The sequence below is a fragment of the Chelonoidis abingdonii genome, chromosome 7 (genome assembly GCF_003597395.2).
Source record: "Chelonoidis abingdonii isolate Lonesome George chromosome 7, CheloAbing_2.0, whole genome shotgun sequence".
Lineage (NCBI taxonomy): Eukaryota > Metazoa > Chordata > Testudines > Testudinidae > Chelonoidis > Chelonoidis abingdonii.
The window spans coordinates 37,340,453-37,359,613 of NC_133775.1; the positions used below are offsets into that span (position 1 = coordinate 37,340,453).

Genomic DNA, 19,161 nt, shown 5'->3' on the forward strand with positions numbered 1-19,161 from the left:
AGGGGCGGGGGAGACTGCGGGAACTATGGGATAGCTACGGAAATGCTACCCACAATGCAACGCTTCAGAAATCGACGTTAGCCTCGGAGCATGGATGCACAACGCCAAATTACTGTGCCTAGTGTGGCCGCATGAAATCGAAATTATAATATCAGTTTTATAAAACCAATTTTAGCACATTCGATTTTATCCCGTAGTGTAGACGTGGCCTGATATTAGGATGACATGTACTGAGTGTAACCTTTGCTAGATAACTTCTACCAAGCGTCAGGACGAAAGATTTTAAATTGTTGAACTTTTCATATCCTCCTGCCTGTTGTTGATCACATCCTTTCTAAGAAACCTTGTCTATAGGATACCATAGGTATTAACAACTCCAATGTTTTGCACAAAGCTAGGAGCAAGGCATGTGTGATTAGTATGCTGTGATCACTAAAAACCACTGTAATTATGCAGTCTACTGAAATGTCTCCTGAATTTTCTACATTTCATTATTATTATGACTTTCAGAGTATTAGAGGGTGACTACAAGAGTAAGAGCACATAGTCAGAAGCTTGTAAGAGAGCAGTGCTTTCCCTTCTGCTCTGTGAAGCACTTACTTCCTGTACCCTCTGTGATTGTTATAAGACAACAACATTCTCATTAAAAACAAAACAAACAAACAAACCCTCTTCTCCTGTCCTTTCCAAGTGGGCTAATATATGACTGATGTTTTGGCCAGATTGATCTTCACTATAACTGCTATGATTTATATGGGCAGTTCCTGCTGAAATGTCTGTAATCATGATACAAATAAAAAGGAAAATAAAGGACTCTCTATCAGCAGCGTTCTTTCACATATGCATGAACTTGAAGACAGGGTCACAATTAAGGTTTCTAAGAAAATCCATTCATAGGGAATGTTTTCCATAGACAAACCAAATGTTTACTACACAGACAACAGGTAAATGCCCTATTACCATATATAACATGATTTTAAAAAGTTCATCATATTGGTAATACTGTTAATGTTAGTATGCTATCTATATTCCACTTCTGTGTTCTGTTTTGTGTTTTGAGTAATTCATTTAAAAGCCCTACAAACCAATAACACTGACAATGTTGTCAAACTTCAATTTAAAATTACACAATAATGCTTTGATAATGAATTTATTAAGCTTCACATTTCTTCTAGTGTGTGTGAAAATCACAATTTTAAGGCAAATTAACAACTAGCTGCTTTAACTAGTTATTAAGCATTGTCTCCTCCTACATGATATTAAATGTATACTTCATGAGCACTCTGTTTCACACAAATGACATTTCTATTTGGGGGGCAGGGAAAGATACACTTTAAAAACAACATCTGACTACTCCCTAGTCCTACAAGGATAATTGTAGCACTATAATAATCCAAGCACTACAGTTTGGTGGTCAAGGTCTGTCTAGTAGTGAAAATACAGTGAGTTTGCTTGATCTCAAGGGATTTTCAGTGAAATATATCAGGAATCAGTTGCTATGGGTATTATTTTAAAAGCAGCTTAAAAACGGGATTCAAAAGAGGAGGGAAGGGAATCATAATGAGAACAGCCATTAAAGGAACACAAGGAGGAGGAGAAACTAGCACGGAGAAAACAAACAGGTGAAAAGAAAAGACATAGTAATAGACAAAAATGGAATATATCTGGTAAGAATCCACAACCAGATCAAGACATTGGATTAAATGGACCACTGGTATATTGTAGCTACTGTAGTAATTCCCGTGTTCCTAGAAAGAAAGAGAGATCAGAGAAAGCAACAGAAAAAAAACCAGGGTAAATGGAAATCGAAGCATAGCAGGCAAAAAAGACCAAGATGACATAGATGCACAAAAGCATGGAAAGTAGAGGAGGCAAAGTAGTAAAAATAGAAACTAAGAAAACAGAGTAAGAGAAGTAGATAAGGAAATAATGGAATAGGAGAAAAAGTAAGATCTATACAGACTATAAGAAGAAAATGAAGATCAAGAACGAGGTTTTCAAAGGTGCACAGGAGATTTTTTGCAAGCCCAATTACATTGATACACATAAAATTAATGGGAATTGGGTGTCCGAATTCCCTAGACAGTTCTGAAAATCTCAGCTCACATTGTGCCCCCACAAGGAGGTGGATAGGAATGCAACTTGCTCTGAAGTACAGAATTTCAGAGCACATACACTTCTAAACACTATGCCAAAGCAGAAAGCAGCCCAGGGCTGGCTGGACTCACCCAGACGTGATCCTGAAATGCTTCATAGGTTTTACAGGGAAGAGGTGAATGGAGGTGGAGTGGTATTCTATTAGAGAAGCGGGAAAAGGAGTGTGGAAATTGTTGGGAAGTGTCAGAGAAGGAGGAATGTTGGGATGGGTCAGATAACAGAGAGTGGAATCATTTGTTTAGCCATACAAACTGAATTTTTGGCTGTAGAGAAAACATTGCAAAAACCCTGTTATTTCAGAAATTGGATTTTGTACCAGTTGCTTTATAGTTTGGACCGCCTATGGCATTAGTCTATATGGAGTCTAAAACTGTTGTCTTGATGAAGATGAATGTCTTCTGAATGGCTGTGCTGGCTTACCAGGGGATTTTTTTGCTTTACTTGACCAAGTAAACTGAGTAGCAATACAACAGCTGCTTTACAGGGGGAAGTAAATCCATGAATCAGGATTCAGCAGCTGCAATCTAGATATGTATATCTCATAGAGCTGGAAGGGACCCTGAAAGGTCATTGAGTCCAGCCCCCTGCCTTCACTAGCAGGACCAAGAACTGATTTTGCCCCAGAACCCTAAGTGGCCCCCTCAAGGGCTGAACTCCCAATGCTGGGTTTAGCAGGCCAATGCTCAAACCACTGAACTATCCCTCCCCCCTAGATCACTGTGCCAAAAGCAAATTGCACATCCACGGTTGGTGTTGTTCTCACAGGGGAGGAGGGATAGCTCAGTGGTTTGAGCATTGGCCTGCTAAACCCAGGATTGTGAGGTTAATCCTTGAGGGGGCTATTTAGGTATCTGGGGCAAAAATCTGTCTGGGGAATGGTCCTGCTTTGAGCTGGGGGCGGGGGTGGACTAGATGACCTCCTGAAGTCCCTTCCAACCCTGATATTCTATCATTTATGCAGTAGAACTGACATGATCATTTTAGAGTACCTACTTGTTGGCTAGTCACTTTAGGTGACAATCTAACTTTTGCCTACACTTTGGAGCAGTCACATAGAAAGGCATGTGGCACAAATACAGCACTATGATCACCACTGGTAGACACAGTGATGAACACAGATTCCTACTGCACAGAGTAACAAAATGTTAAAGAGATTCTCAGACAGTACCTGAAATGGGGGAACTTGCAGAATAAACATTCACTTTTCATTGCTAAGAAACTTCAGTTGAGAATACTACTGTTTTAACAAGGAACCATCGGTTCTAATCCTTTATACAGTACCTAATAGTTAAGCAGTTACTTCTCTCTAAGTATTTATACAATCTCCATTGCTGGAGTGCTATGGCCTCCCAAGACCATACAGTTGAAAACAACAGTAATCTCTCTCTCTCTCGTCCTTCCTTGTGTAAGAGAAATGACTTTAATGAGGTTACTTTTAGGTCCATTTGTGTGAGAGAGGTGTTTTGAACATGATATGGTTAGCAGCCATTCTCCTCATGTATTCTTAATACTGATCACAAAACACTGCTGCATTGAGTATATACATTCTCTGCTGGTGTAAACTGGCACTGCTCCACTGACATGGGTGGAGGTGCACTGATTTTCCCCAGGAGAATATTTGGCCTAGTGCGTTTCTTCCTTTAATTCACTGATTAAAGAAAATCAAATGGGGTAAGGGAGAAAGAGAGCACACAAAACCCTGCCTGCCTCCTCCCCTACACTAAACAAAGACAAAATGGGTAATACAAGTGAAAAATAAGACATAGAACTTCTGAAACAATAAGAGAAAATATTCCCACTACTGCTGTGGTGCAGTCCTATTGTTCTTTGTGTAATTTGTTGCAATAACTGATACAAAAGTGAAGAGAGAGAACTAATGCTGCATGGAGGACTGAATGAACTATGCTAAACCAACATATCATTGTAGGGTGTAAGAGTGCTACACAAGCAGATATATAATCACATTTTGTTTGCGGGATCATCTATTTAAAATAGTTACATCTTCTTGCTGGCATAGCAGCAGTAAATTATTTTGTGATGCTGTGCACCTTAGTTAAGAAGAAGACTCATCATTTCAATTTCCAAGGGAGGGTGGTGTAAATCTAATGGTGTCACATAGCTAGTTTTCATCTATGCAGAGTAACCAGTGGCTATCTTTTTGAAGATTTCTGCCCTTTTGCATAAGGCAATGCAGGCTTTAAGCTGCTCAACTGCCCTTCTAACTGTAGGCAATATACCATAAACACAGCCAAATGGAGTTTAAGTAAAATGAAAATAAATATAAGAAAAGTTTTACAAAAGCAAGCTTCTTTTAGATATGAACTGAATAGTTAAATTACCATTTAAATTGTTGTGATCTGGATTTTGGTGCTCCTAGTACAAATGTACGTTTATGCCAATGGAAATTAACTCTCTTCTCCCCCCTCAATTAAACCCTATAGCTGAATTTGCAAGATATGCATGTCATATATTGGTAGATAGTAAGGATTAGTTGTTAGGAAATATTCATAAACAAGAGTGTCATTAACTTTAAAATGTCTGTTTATAGCACACTGGTTTTGCTCCTGCATACAATAAATGAATCTTCTCTTTAAAAATAAAATTTAGAAGCATAATGAATACTCACAGAGGTTGACCAAATGTATCTGTTTTCTCTGAACTCTTGAAAAACTGCACTTAGATCTCCTCACCATAATGACTACCTCTTCCCGAGTTACCAGGAAACTATTTGTGCTTCTTTTTGTCTCCCAGTCCTTCCATATCTCTAGTATGAACATTGCAAAAAATCTTGGCTAGAAATTTAGTAACACAAACTCTTTTGCTCTTTTCCCCCTCCTCATTAGACTAGTGAGAAACATCAAAACTTTTTGAAGACCTTGGATGTGAATTGTCACAGACTATCTTGTTGTTAAGTTTCTTTGTAGATGTGACATTAAACATGTTGGATCTGAGGTTCCATCTGAACAACAACAAAAAACCTTCTAAGGGAGAGAACATCAAACCTAGCTTATCAGATCAATCGCCTAATGTAACGGTTTGCTTCTCCGTCTGAGAATAACTGAAGATAATGAAGACTTTTCTGGAATAAACATGTAGAACTCAAAGACGTGAAATATATGGTTTTTCAATCCCAATAATGGTAGCACACCTGTAATGTTCTTTTTGGGAAGATGATTTAACAAAGAATCTGAAAGAATTTTGGCATGGCTCCCAACATAAAGACTTGTTTTTATGAAGAGAAAAAATCTGTAGTGAAATCTTATCAGCAATCAGTGATAATATGGGGAAAAAACCAATGTCTAACTTTAACAAGGTCTTCTGGATTGAAATGTGAGCACTGTCACTTTCAGTACTCAGGTGGGTTTATCATTTATATTAACTGTTGTCAAACTATAATTACTACAGGACTAAGCTAAGATGAATGATGAACATGGGAAAAATACTGTAGTTTTAAAAATGACACATTGTACCTGGTGGTCTATATATTTACTATTATATAAACTTTGAAGGGCTACATTACTATTATGCTGAGGAAGTCGGCACAGTAGCACTACATAATGAATGGTGAAGTTTCTGCTGACATTCTTAACAGTATCAATAGGCCTTACCAAATTCACAGCCATGAAAAACACATCATGGACTGTGAAATCTGGTCTTTTCTGTGCTTTTATCCTATACATGGGGGAGACCAGCATTTCTCAAATTAGGGGTCCTGACACAAAAGGGAGTTGCAGGTGGTTGCACGGTCATTTTAGGGGGGTCATGGTATTACCACCCTTACTTCTGCACTGCCTTCGGAGCTGTGGGTGGCCAGAGAGCGGCAGCTGTTGGCTGGATGCCCAGCTCTGAAGGTGGTGCCCTGCCAGAAGCAGAGAAGTAGTAAAGCTGGCAATACCATACTATGCCACCCTTACTTCTGTGCTAGTGCCTTCAGAACTGGGTGGCTGGAGAGTGCTGGCAGCTGACTGAGGGCCCAGCTCTTCAGGCACCAGTGCAGAATTAAGGATGGCAATACCATACCATGCTATCCTTACTTCAGCGCTGCTGCTGGTGGCGGAAGCTCTGCCTTCAGAGCTGGGCTCCCAGCCAACAGCCACCGCTCTGCAACTGCCCAGTTCTGAAGGCAGTCCCACTGCCAGCAGCAGCACAAAAGTAAGGGTAGCTGTACTGCAACCCCCCCTACAATAGCTTTGTGACCACCCCACAATTTGGGGTCCATACCCCTACAATTACAGCACCATGAAATTTCAGATTTAAATAGGTGAAACTTACAATTTTTAAAATCCTATGACCATGAAATTGACCAAAATGGTCTGTGAATTTTGTAGGGCCCTAAGTATAAACAGACGCCGATATATATATAAATTGTTATAAAAGAAATACAAACTAAAACTTTATTACCATTAACCAGTGTTAATAAATGAAACTGAAATTTAATACATGCTTTAAATAACATATTGGCAGCAATACAGATGTCTCTTAAAATTACTCTTTGGTAAAGTAAACTATTAAGGTGTCAAAATGTCTTCATTAATGGCTTGGAATTAACATTACATAAAAAGCTGAGTGTCATAATGCACTATGAACAAATGACCATTTTTAGGCCAAACTCTCCTCCTTGTTCTCTAAATAAACTTGGAAATAATTCTTAAAATGTTCTGAGGTGTAAAACAATAGAGGTGGCAGAGGGTGGGCAATAAATAGGGCAGAGAAAAATGGAACCAATTCCCAGATTTCTAGACATGGCCCAATTCCCACAAATTGTACAGTCTGAAATGAGAAGCAAATGTAGACAGTGTGATTAACATTTAAGAAAAACACATCAACCTTTATCACATTTAAGACAGCTAATATACATATATACTTTCCTAGCATTATCTTTCCATGTAAGCAAGCAACTGCTGTAGTTATCCCAAGGATATTACGCAATCATGAATGAGAAGGGAGGAAGCCCAAAGGACAATCTCTCTGTTAAGATGTGCCCTGTGCTATGAAGAAAATTTGAGAACTCCTGATTGACGGAATGAACAGGATAGCTCTATGGTCTCAAACCCCCCTTGTTGTTTTCCCTGAGAGCATCCCAGCGCCTTTTTAAGATTCCTAGTCTCACCTGGCTCAGCTGCATCTGCTTACTTCCCACCTGGGGGTGCCTCTGAAAATACTTGTTGGGATTTAACTCACAATACTCCATGGCACTGTCTGGCTTAATATGGTGTCCCCCATGGAGTACCACATGGGAATGTTACATTTTGGATAAGGGACCCCTTTGGTGTACCACTGAAAGACCTGTGAGTCTTATCACAATAGTATCGCCTTATTTGGTCCTTACTTCAGCAAACCTTATCGGAAGTCAATAAAAATTTGCCTGAGCTAGGTCCAAAACACTGAGAAAGAACTTCAAAATTTTGCTTTGTGTGTGTGTGTGTGTATATATATATATATATGTCTAAAGAACGTAAATTGTGTTCTGGTCTCTCACAGTTTAAATGAGAGTAGTAAGATTAAACATTAAAAAAAATCCATATTGTATGGAGAACAGAGAAATGCTATTAATATGCAAATATATATGTATATGTAACATAATCTTATTGGTTTACAGAACCGAACTCCTCTGAGGAGTGCACAAATCCACATGATAGCCATGTGTGCTCAAATTTTGCATTTGGTTCTCTGATTTTACACTAGTTGAAAGATATGTAAAAACTCATGTAGGCAGACAGCTCCCTACCGACTACACTTCTAAGCAGCTTCACATGCATACATTATTCCAGCCAGATAAGGTTGGAAGTAACTTATGCTCAAAAATGAGCTTGAAATCTGTCTATTTCTGTTTCCATGAGAAGCCCTTTAGGGTTCTCTCTGACCAAATGACACACCCTTATCAGACTGTGGAATGACACATTGAGACAATCCACAAATGCATAACTTGTTCCCATAATGAGATATGCAGTGCAGATTTTCGGACAGAATTTGGCTAATCAACAAGTCAGATATGGTTATTGCAGATGTTTGTTGTTGCTTTTGACCAAATGCACCTTCTAAAAAAAACCTATATCAGCTGTTACTGTTTTGCTGTGATAGACTTGGAACCTTTTATAAATTTAAATTCCCTTTTTTTTAAATCATAACTTTGAGAATTGACCACTGAACATACACACCATACTTGTCATTAAAAGTAATATAGGCAATGAAGGATATTGATACTATGTTCCAAGAAATAATCTTTTGTATATACTATATCTGGTAGAACTGTATCCCTGAGATCAACTGAAGTATGTACAAAGTCCCATTGAAATTGTTATGACTCCTACTGTACACCAGGTCACGGGTTTAAAAATAAAATTTGATAGTTAACTTGCCTCATTGTAGTTAGATTCTAGATGATTTTAGGTTCAGCTGAAGATGCAGGGGTAAATTAGAGGGCATCTATTGGATGTGCACACCCCCCGAATATAGATAGATAGATAGATAGATAGATAGATAGATAGATAGATAGATAGAAACTAAGTTGAAATGGCAAAGTCAAGCACTCAAAAGTTAGGAAATGCTAGACTTAAAGGTGGCAGTGCCAAGCTTTGTTCAGACTCCTAGTGCATATGCACTATGATAGTCTTTAACAACATGAACCTATACTGTTTTTCTCACAGGATTCCTGCCTACATTCAAGTCAGGCAGCTTCCTCCTCTACACTGCCTGAGAGTCATCGCCCTGCACTTTAAGCAAGGGTGGGGTTTGTCTGGCTGGCCAGGAGAAAAGGGCAATGCTTTCTGGCATGGGGGGAGGAGGGGAGACATAAAACTTCTGGAAAAGCAGTCAGCATGGTAGATGACTCACCACCTAGGACTGAGGGGTTTAAAAAGGTCAGCCTGGGCCTGGACCCGCCCCTCACCACTCGAAGCGGGCCAGGGACCACTCACTCTCCCTCCCTCTTTAGGTCAGAAATATGCCAGCTGTTTAGCTATATCCGCTGTGGGCATTATGCTTGCCACCCCTCTAAGGGGAGCTGGGAAGGCATTTTTCCATTACCACCATATTGGCCAGGTGCAGTTGAGGTTTTTTCACCTTCCTCGCAGAAGGTTCAGGTGGGCTCTGTTCATGCATAGAATGATGGGCGGTATAGCGGATGTTCAGTACAGGTACTCCATAAATAAAGGCACAGAAGAACGGATACACGGCTTGGAAAAGGAATTAAGGAGAGGTGCTTGGTAATTGAGCAAGCTGGGGCAGTTGCGGACTCCTCTGATTGCTACAGCAGGGAGCCAACCCCTTGTCATTATAGTCCATGTTAACCCCTCCTACAAGCGGGGTGGGGTTGGTAAGGTCCTGGTAAGGGAATTGCTGGAGGGACCTGGATGAAAATGAGGGAGAGCTGGTGGAAGCCTCCCTGCCCCTGGAATTGGCTGGAATTGGAGGTTCCCAGCATGGATCTACTAGAAGGACAGAAAGGTGTGTGTATGGGGGGGAGGGCTGGAAAAAGCACCCCCCCTAGTGAATTGTGGGGGTTTTCACCTGCACTGCAAATTTTATCCACTGGGTTAGTCCCAGACATCTAATACTAAAGTTGTGGCCTGATTAAACCCATATCTAATTTACCCTGTCAGCATAGTCAGACAACCAGCAGGGGAAGAACTGAGAGCGCAGGAGAGACTGTTTCTCTGCTCTTAGTTCTGGTGTCTGGAACCACAGCAGCTCTCAGTAAGCAGGAGGAGCAAGTGCAGGGCAAGTCCTGCTCAGTCCCTGTAGCCCTGGGTATTCAGTGCATGCTACTGAATGTGTGCAAACTGAGATTTTTCAAAGACTTATAACTTGGCCAAGTTTGAGCAGTTTTCCCAGAAAACAGCATAGGCACATTTCTAACACAAAACAATCCTCCTTCCCCCACCTCTGCCACATTTCAGGCCCTTGCTCCAATGCATGGAGGTGGTAAAGCTTCTCAAATGAAATGGATATAAGAATTTTTTTTAAACAAGGCAAAATAACATTTCCCCTTAATCTCACTTTCAACAACTACTGAATCATTTTTGCTGAAAATTTCTAAAATAATTCAGCCTGACACAAACTCCTGACAAGGAAAATTTCAGCCCAAACGGTTAAATTTTTGCAAAGTTATAAGTAGCCTTGTCAGATCTTTTTAAAATAATTTTGATGGATAATATCAATGTTTATTTTTTATTATTTTTATCCATTTAAATTTTCAGTTGTAAGAAATTATGTAGGAATCAGATAATAGTTATTTAATGACAGATGTTGAGATTCAAAAAGTTAAAGCTTTATAACTATTAAGACACAAATTGTCAACATCATGTGTCAAAATACACAAAGGAAATATCCTTATATCAAACTCTAATAAATTCTCAAGTAGCATTTTTCTTATTTTGCCTATCTGTACATTTCGACTATTGATGGAAACATGTTTTTATATGTATGGTGACACTTACCAACATTTTGACATTTACCAACATTTAATGTAATCCTTCCAAACCTATTTAAGTACTGAAAGTAGGGTTTTATAATGAAAAGTGTTGGACCACCTTAGCTCTAGGTGGTACCACCAACCCCACCAATAATAAATATAGTTCAAATTCTTTTGCAATTTCCAAAACACAATTAAGGAATTAGGATGACATGCTAAAAATTATATAATACTATTTGGGTTATGTTCCCTGTACCATAAAACCACTATGAATTTAAATAGTTTGCACTGACTAGTTCCAGAAGATATGGTCAACATTCATTAATAAGCAAAGATATTGTCCTGAAAAATCAGAAAATTCTCTGACTTCTACAAACTATTTGTTTTAATATTGTTTTCTTTCAAACACAAACATATTTTTATCCTCAGTAAAACTAAACACTCTGTGTAATCTCAGCTTCTGTCACTCTCCCCTGTTTAGCACTCTAAATATTTAAACAAGATAGACCTGAAAATCTCAAATGAGTAATCTTCCCCGTATGTCTTTGCCCCTGAGGTATAACTATTAATGCACTAGCATCGCACTGACATGAAAGAGATAGCTATTAAAGTCCTACCTGCCCACAGGCCAGGCCCATGCCTCTCTCCCCCATGCCATGAGGACATGATAAATTTAACTCCAGGGCATCTGCACCAGAAGCCTGTAAGACATGCGCATACACATATATAAAGTTAATCATAAATATTATAACTCTTACGTTCAGGTACTTTCGGAACTTGACACAGATCACTCATTAAAGGTAAGGGTTTTTATTTTTCTGTCAACCTTTTTTCTTTTGGTGTTTAGTAATAAATAAATATAAGCTAGAGTTGAGCTAGAGTTGTTTGGAAATATCTATCAGTCACTTAAGGGGAAAGACCATTATGAGAGGGTATCGCAGTTTCCTGAGGAAAAATCAGAAATTCAAAGTAAAGATTAAAATTATAAAGGAAAAAATAAAGTAAATATTTTACTTAAATACAAATATAAAAATTTAAATATATTTTAGATTGTTTATTCATATTGAAATGTGATTTTTATATTTCAGATTTTCAGATTGCAGGGCTTAGAAAAATGGGTGGGATATTGGCATTTTTCTTTATGAGAGTGGGACAAAAATCAGGACAAAAACCACAAAAGCTATAAGAAATAAGACTCAGTAAACCAGATTTTTACATTTGAAACAGACTGAAGATGCATATATACAAAGATGATAGCTAATAGTTTATAGGGTGGCCTTTTACATCAAGTTCAAAGAAATTTTTACTTATACAAATGTATCAGCATAGAGAGCTTATACGTCAAAGGGTTTGGCTTGGCTCAGATAACAAACACTCTAACATTTGGATGCTTGTCTGAATTCTGCTGAAGTCTCTTGTGTCTGCAAAATTAGTTGGGAAACTGTATGATAACAGGTTTCCTTGTGGCATTTCAATACTTCTGCTGCAGTTCCCAGCTGGAAACTGGACACGCAGTGGAATGAGAGGATGCATAATAATGAAAGTAATGTTAACCAAACTTCAAATGTTAAAAAAATCCACTGTGTTTAAGTTTGAGATATGCTGAAATTCAGAACGGAGCTTTTATTTTATCATAACCAGTTTGCCCATCTGTATAACTTACTAAAACTGATGAGAGAGTAAAGGATCCATCATGATTAAATGAGACATGTCTAGAAGAACTTTATTCAAAACTCAACAAGAGTAGGGAAGTCACAATTCTGAAAAATGAAATCCATTATTTTCATCTGAAGAAACTATTTATGCAGTTCTCAGTCTCAGCAACTCAGAACCTCTGCTCAGCTGCTGATAACTGCAGGAAGACCATCAGGAAAACTTCATTTTCTCTTGTTCAATTTCAGTATTGTACAGCCTCTTTGCAGAAGAGTTTTGAACTTTTGTCCACAGGTAGAACATCATTGCTAAATTGGTTCTTGTATTTGCCACCATGTGTGTGTTTGAGATTAACAGGGAGATTAATAGCTTTTAACTCTGATTTTATGTCACAGGGATATCTTACCCCTGGAGCAGCATCTGGCAAATCAAAACAAAAAACATACCATTAAATTACTGTGCTTCACTTCCTAATCTGTGGTTGTTAGGGAATCCCCCACAACAATCATACTGAGCCCTACTGTGCACTACTTGTACATTGCTATTGTGAGAGATGCAGTGTACTGCCATGTATGTGCCTGTATATGTGAAATACATTCAGCCTCCTGGCCTGCATCTCTGACACAGAAGCCCCTTAAATTTTGGGAGGAGCAGTTCTGAACAGCTGTTTTCTCCTCAAGGTAAAAGTATATGGTGAGAGGCCATGCAGAACCAACCAAAATCCCCAGGGAATGAACCTATTCAGATAGCAGTATAAGATTTAAAGTGGTCATCCCAATCCTTTAAAAATAAAAATTTAGGTGTTGGTGCCTTATGACAGCTGAAGAATAGGTAGGGACCCTGGGAGGGGTGGGAGATGGAGGATAGTCCCTTGGTCTTTTGGATTTGTTGAAAGAGAGCCTACAATTAGTGTAGAAAAACCTTAAACAAGCCTCTTAGCCTGAGCTATCTGAAGATATACATGCAACAAAAAAATTGTGAATAACATCACTATGACCTTAGGCAGCCCGGTGTTCACACAACTGCAATGAGTTTAGCACAAAATATGTATCGTGAGGTATCACTTGAAAATTAACACTACACTGGTCAATGATATCATTGTAAAGTATGTGTAACAATGTTGCATATGAAATTATGTATACTCACTAACATTTTATTTTAAAGTCTAGACTAAAAGGTGTTTAAACCGGGTACATCATGGGGAGTTGATAAACAGGCTTTCTGCAGACAAAGGAAAGAGGCCAATAAGATATGGCCCAATTTCAATGGGCCATTCGTTTGTATTGGAGGAAGAGAGAGTTTGCATAGTAGCATCTAGCAATGGGGGAGGAACCAGCATGGAGCTGTATCTTCCAGAGCTCATGGCTCCTTTACTCAGCATGAGCTAATGAACTTTCTCTGTAGCTACCCTTCAGAAGAATAGATTTCAAAGGTTCACTGAACTATAAACAGAGGGGAGTGAACCCCTAGGTTATCTATCACTTTAAGGAGACAAAGAAACAAAGACATTTGATCTCTGTGATGGGTCCTGGCCAGACCAGCCAGTAAAAAGCTGGAAAGAAACTTTGACTGAGAGAAAATAAAACTTGAACAAAGATGGTACCTTGCTAGTGTAAGCAGAGTCAGGATGAGCTGACATCCCTGACATCTGGTAGTGAATTGTAGAGAGTGTGGAAAGAATTCTAAGAATGCATTGGCATCCACTCCCCCACTTAGCATAACCCCACAGCAGCTTGGGATGGTGATTTTAACAGCTCTGGAATCCCCAATTTCTTTGTTATTGGGGCAGGAGGAAAGAAAACGTTTGTCACCCTGATTGTGAATGGGTTTGTGAACAGAAATGAGTCAACCTCAGTTGGGTGGTACTTGCTAAACATATGGCATGGTTCCAAAACCCTTAGAATTTGAGAGAATTGGGGACTGGTGTGTGTCGTCGAGCTATGGGCCCCTTTTGAGGCCTGGAACACCAGTTGCACATCCTCTCTCATCCACTGTTAAAGAGTATAGAGCTAAGTTTGATTCCTTAGTGAGCATCCATCTAGAGGTGCTGCAGATTTTTTTCTGAATTCGATGTTGGCATCAATTTGGTGCACCAGCACCGGGCTCCCTCTACTTAACGAGCTGAAAATCAACTGAAGAGCTGAACTGGAGTCACTGAGTGCTGTGTTAACTAGTGGGGGAGTTCTGAAGCCTATCGTTCAAGCGGCTGGCAGCGCGGAGCAGTTGCAGCATGTTGGAGCAGCCCATGGCAGTGAGCAGAGTGAAGCGGTTCGCAGGGCGGCTGGAGGGCAGCGCGCGCTGGAGGGCAGCACGTGGTGTGGTGAGAGTTGGTCATTGTGAGCTGCAGCAGATTCATGGAGCGGCGGCAGCAGTTGGCCTGGCCCACCGTAAGGTGCCCCTTATACCCTGTTGCTTGGACTCTCCCCCCAACCATATTCCACCCAGACTGGTGGGGCGTAAAACTCTACAGATAAACTTTCGATTCTGGGATGGCACTGACCAGAGATTTTGGGTTGTTGGACTTTGGGGTGATTGGACTCAAGACCCTAAGGGGAAAAGGATATTGCCAAACGTACTTGGAGGTGGGTTTTTGTTCATGGTTTGTGTTATACCCTGTTTGTGGTGTTTCTCCAATGGGATGCCGCATTGATTCCTTCCTTTATTAAAAAGATTTTGTTACACTCAGACTCCGTGCTTGCAAGAGGGGAAGTATTGCCTCCTAGAGGCACCCAGGGGGTGTGGTATGTAAGTGTCCCAGGTCACTGGGTGGGGGCTCGAGCCAGTTATGCATTGCGTTGCTGAAAGGGAACCCCTGGATACTGAACCCGGCCCTTGTTGCTGCCAACTCAGAGGGGCAGAAGGGTTACACTAGATTACATTTTATACTTCTAGATGCTTTTTTCACTTTTATTTGCTCTTCCTTTATTTCTTTTACTTGGTATCTCTTAATCCATGATCTGTTGTTAACAAACTTGTTTTGCTTCCATTGTAAGTGACCAGTGCTGGCTAAACTCAGTAAAGTGTGTGACTTTAGCAAGCTGATAGGTTGGAATGTTATACAGCAGGGATGGGCAAACAACAGCCCACAGGCCAGATCCAGCGCAGCAGATGTTTTAATCCAGCCCTTGAGCTCCTGCTGGGAAGCGGGGTCTGGGGCTTGCCCTGCTTTAGCGCTCTAGCCAGAGAGCAGGGTCAGGGGCTGCTCTATGTGGCTCCCAGAAGAAGCGGCATGGCCCCCCTCTGGCTTCTACATGCTCCAATGACCCTGCTCCAATGGTCCCCTCCAGCATTCCAATGGGTGCTGCAGGGCCAGCACCTGTGGACGGGGCAGAGTGCAGAGCTGCCTGGCCACACCTCTGCATAGAAGCTGGAGAAGGGACATTCCGTTGCTTCTGGGAGCCGCTTGAAGTAAGTGTTGCCTGTACCCCTAAACCTCTTCCCATGTCCCAACCTCCTACTCCAGCCCTGATCCCCCTCCCACCCTCTGAACGCCTCAATCCCAGCCCAGAGCACCCTCCTGCACCCTGAACTCCTGATTTTTGGCCCCAGCCCACAGCCTGCACCCCCAACTAGAGCCCTCAACCCCACCCCAATTTTGTGAGCATTCATGTCCCGCCATAAAATTTCTTTTCCCAGATATGGCCCTCGGGCCAAAAAGTTTGCCCACCTCTGTTATAGTCTCTGTAGAGGTAGTGAACCTAATAATTTTTCTGTAAGAGTCCAGTGAGAGGGTCTGGACTCTGCAGGAAGATGATATGGGGCAAGTTTGGGGCTCGAAAGGTACTGAGGTCAGCCTGCAAGGAGTATCCAAGTGGACAAAGCCAGGGTGAAGCTTATGGGCTGCTGGCTGGCTGTTTGGCTCACATTTCTGAACCAAAGTTGCAGTGTCACAAGACACTCAGGATTACAAAGCAGACATTGACCAAATCCCTTAGTAGCCTGGATCAATCCCAAAATGTCTCAATCACTAAAATGACTGATTTATAAAGATTATACCCAGCTCATGTTTTGTGTTGGCATGGAGAGGTGTTTGGTAGTTCAGTCTGCAACCTCTTCTCTATGCCTCAGACCTGGTAATCTTGAAAACTTTATTGGAATCAACCCTCTATAAACATTGAAATGGTGGTTAAACTAAATTCATGCATAATTTGTTCATCAGAAAAAAGCTGATGTCTGCTTCCATTGACTAGTAGGAAGAAGGGAAGATATTTAAAGATTTTTTAGAAGAAATATATAATAGAAAGATGAAAATGTGAAAAATCACAGTGATATTTATAATATGCTACAAGAAAATTAAAAGATCTGACACTATTTAAAGAATGTTCTTCTTCAAAATAAATCAACCATGTTCCTTCTTGTAGTTGATACGGCGAAATGCTCCAAAAGGAGACACTAGCCACTGCACATTTAGACAAGAAGTCAGAAAGAAGTTCAGTAGTTGCTGGTACACACAGATAACTCCTGTGCTTCGAAGACTAATCATGAAAATTAGTGGTAAACATTTCCCAACGGCACAAATGGATTCCGTAACTATATACTCTGTACAATTGCTTGCATCAGGGCACAGTGTTTGTTGTTGACCTCAGAAATAAAAATAATTAAAGAGCAGAGAACAAGAAAAAGCCCATGCAAGACCCAATTAAGAATAAATAATATTTCCCCAAATATCTTTTCTCTAAGGTAATTAGCAGAAATTAAAAATAAAAAAAAATACTGACAGATCCGATGACAGCAACATTCATCTTCTCCTCACCAAGTTACTTTGGCAGAGAGCTCAAGACACAGTATCCATTCCCTTTGTCTCGTACTTGCCCCAAAACTAAAATTCTGTTCTATATTTACATTTTTTCTTATTGAACTGGAGTAACTTTTGCCTGCTGTGTGGCAAGTTTCAGCAGCTTTGAATGAAGAAAGCTATGGGAAAAGCTATCCTTCATTTTCATGAACCGTCCACTTCCTAGTCAGCTCTGCAACATGTGACTACGAAGCTGTTGTTACTTTTGTTATTGGCTTCCATGACAAGCTGACCCTTAATATGAATAGGTCGGTCTCCTGTGGAGACAGAATTCACAACCTTCTGGGGCTTATGCACTCTGGAAGGCAATATTTATTATCTTCCAGATAGGGCCTTAAATATGGTACAGAAATATTACTCCATTTTATTATTTAACTATGAATGTCCATAACACGCTAGGTGCTTTCCAAGCTGCGGACATTAAGAATTACTTTGACTGTGTAAGTTACATCACACTTTACAAAATACATTTATCCAACAACTCCACAGTTTCCAAAGTGCTACTGCTAATACAACTGCAGATTCAAAATGTGTCTTTTTTTTTCCAAATTGATAGCAATTACAGATTAAAAGAACACTAAGCATTTTTGCTTTATAGAAAAGAAAGAAGAGGAGTAAGCGGCATGATAAAGCCATTCATCATAGTCAGTTTAAAAGTGGTAAAGCTCATGTCAAGCATGGATTCCGCAAAAGATTTCATGGTCAATTAAGTAAATACAGGTATAAAATGGACCTAGTGTTGAAGATCACAAAGCCAATTACTGATAATGTTTAATTTCACTTCCCTAAATCCCCAAAGTGATTTTTTTCCTCATAGGTTTAAAACGACCAAAGGAAATAGAGAAGCTTCATTCCAGATCACTCTAAGAGGCTTTAGAAGGCTTTGTGAAGAAAAACCAATTATATACATAGATATATACATATATGCACACACACAAATATATATACACTCATAAATATATGCACTCCCCCAATTATTTGTGTGTGTGGTATTTATAATGTAATTAATTCGGAACTAAAGCTAAGAATAAGGAATAGCTAATTGGTTTTTCGTCACAAAGGGCATTAGAGCTTCTAACATTGATTTGGAAATACACCTCTCTATTTCCTGTGGACACTGTAAACCTTTGAGGAAAAAAGTCTGTTCCATATTTAAAAAAATATGCTGTCTTAATCAAGTATTTCTTATGATATTCACCATGGACATAAATATTTTTAATAGCTTTTTTTCCTTCAAATTGAAATACAAATTTCAGGCGTACGGTTGGTTGTTTGCATTTATGCAAGATTGGATTTATATTACAGAAAACCTGCTGACTGCTATTATATACAATGACTTTCTTTGCTATCATTTTTGCAAGTCTGTATTAAAACTAGAATAGCATTAAATGAGCCTTTTATACTTTAAATATTCAAGAGTTTTATATTCAAAATTTCTTCTGGTGCTGTCAAACTAGTGTGCCTGTAGGCAAGGTAAGATCAAGTTAGGCTCTCAAAGGAAGAATTAAATTTTATCAGGGCATTCATCATAATATACTGTTTGCTTAAAATGCAAATAAAAAGTATGTGGATTCAGAGACTAAAGGCTTTTCAGGTAGTGTGTAAAAATCCAAGGGATGGGCTTTTATGGAATAGATGTTCTTTAAATTTACATTTCCTTCATTTTAATGAAAACACAGAATAAACAATTGTGATGGACATGCTTTAAATGTTCGTTTTTTACTTTGAATCTATTTCTTCTGTAGAGTTTCTTATTGCAGCTCTTTATTTAAGAAGAATAAAAACAAGACAAAAGAGATGATGAAATATATTAAGGAACAATTACCTCAGCCATTTTTGAAAGTTCAGTCCAGTCATCCTTGTTGTAGCTGCACATGATACTGGCAATTACAATCTGAAAAGAAAATACATCCAATAATTTGTAAGCTGCTGTATAGGGGAATTATACCTACTATGTATAGGATAGTGACACAGAATCCTGTTGTACTTCCAACCAGTAACTATTATAGCACTGTATCTGCACATTGAAGGCAAAAAAGATCCACAGATTATCAATGTTTTCAGTATTAAAAAACAATTATTCAGCAAAGCTGGCAATACTACACAACCTCAATTGTCATCAACATATAGAGTCCAATTCTGC

General features: G+C 39.5%; 1 protein-coding gene across 3 annotated transcripts in view; it reads right to left on the reverse strand.

Moving 5' to 3' along the window:
• The window catches only part of DPYD (dihydropyrimidine dehydrogenase), a 594,472-nt gene that overhangs the window by 123,101 nt on the left and 452,210 nt on the right, over positions 1 to 19,161 (reverse strand). For all 3 annotated transcript variants that reach the window (XM_075067810.1, XM_075067809.1, XM_075067811.1), the window contains 2 exons: positions 18,844 to 18,912; positions 11,188 to 11,271 (listed from right to left, as the gene is read on the reverse strand). In XM_075067810.1, the coding sequence (XP_074923911.1) occupies positions 11,188 to 11,271; positions 18,844 to 18,912 (153 nt within the window). The remainder of the gene's footprint in view (positions 1 to 11,187; positions 11,272 to 18,843; positions 18,913 to 19,161) is intronic.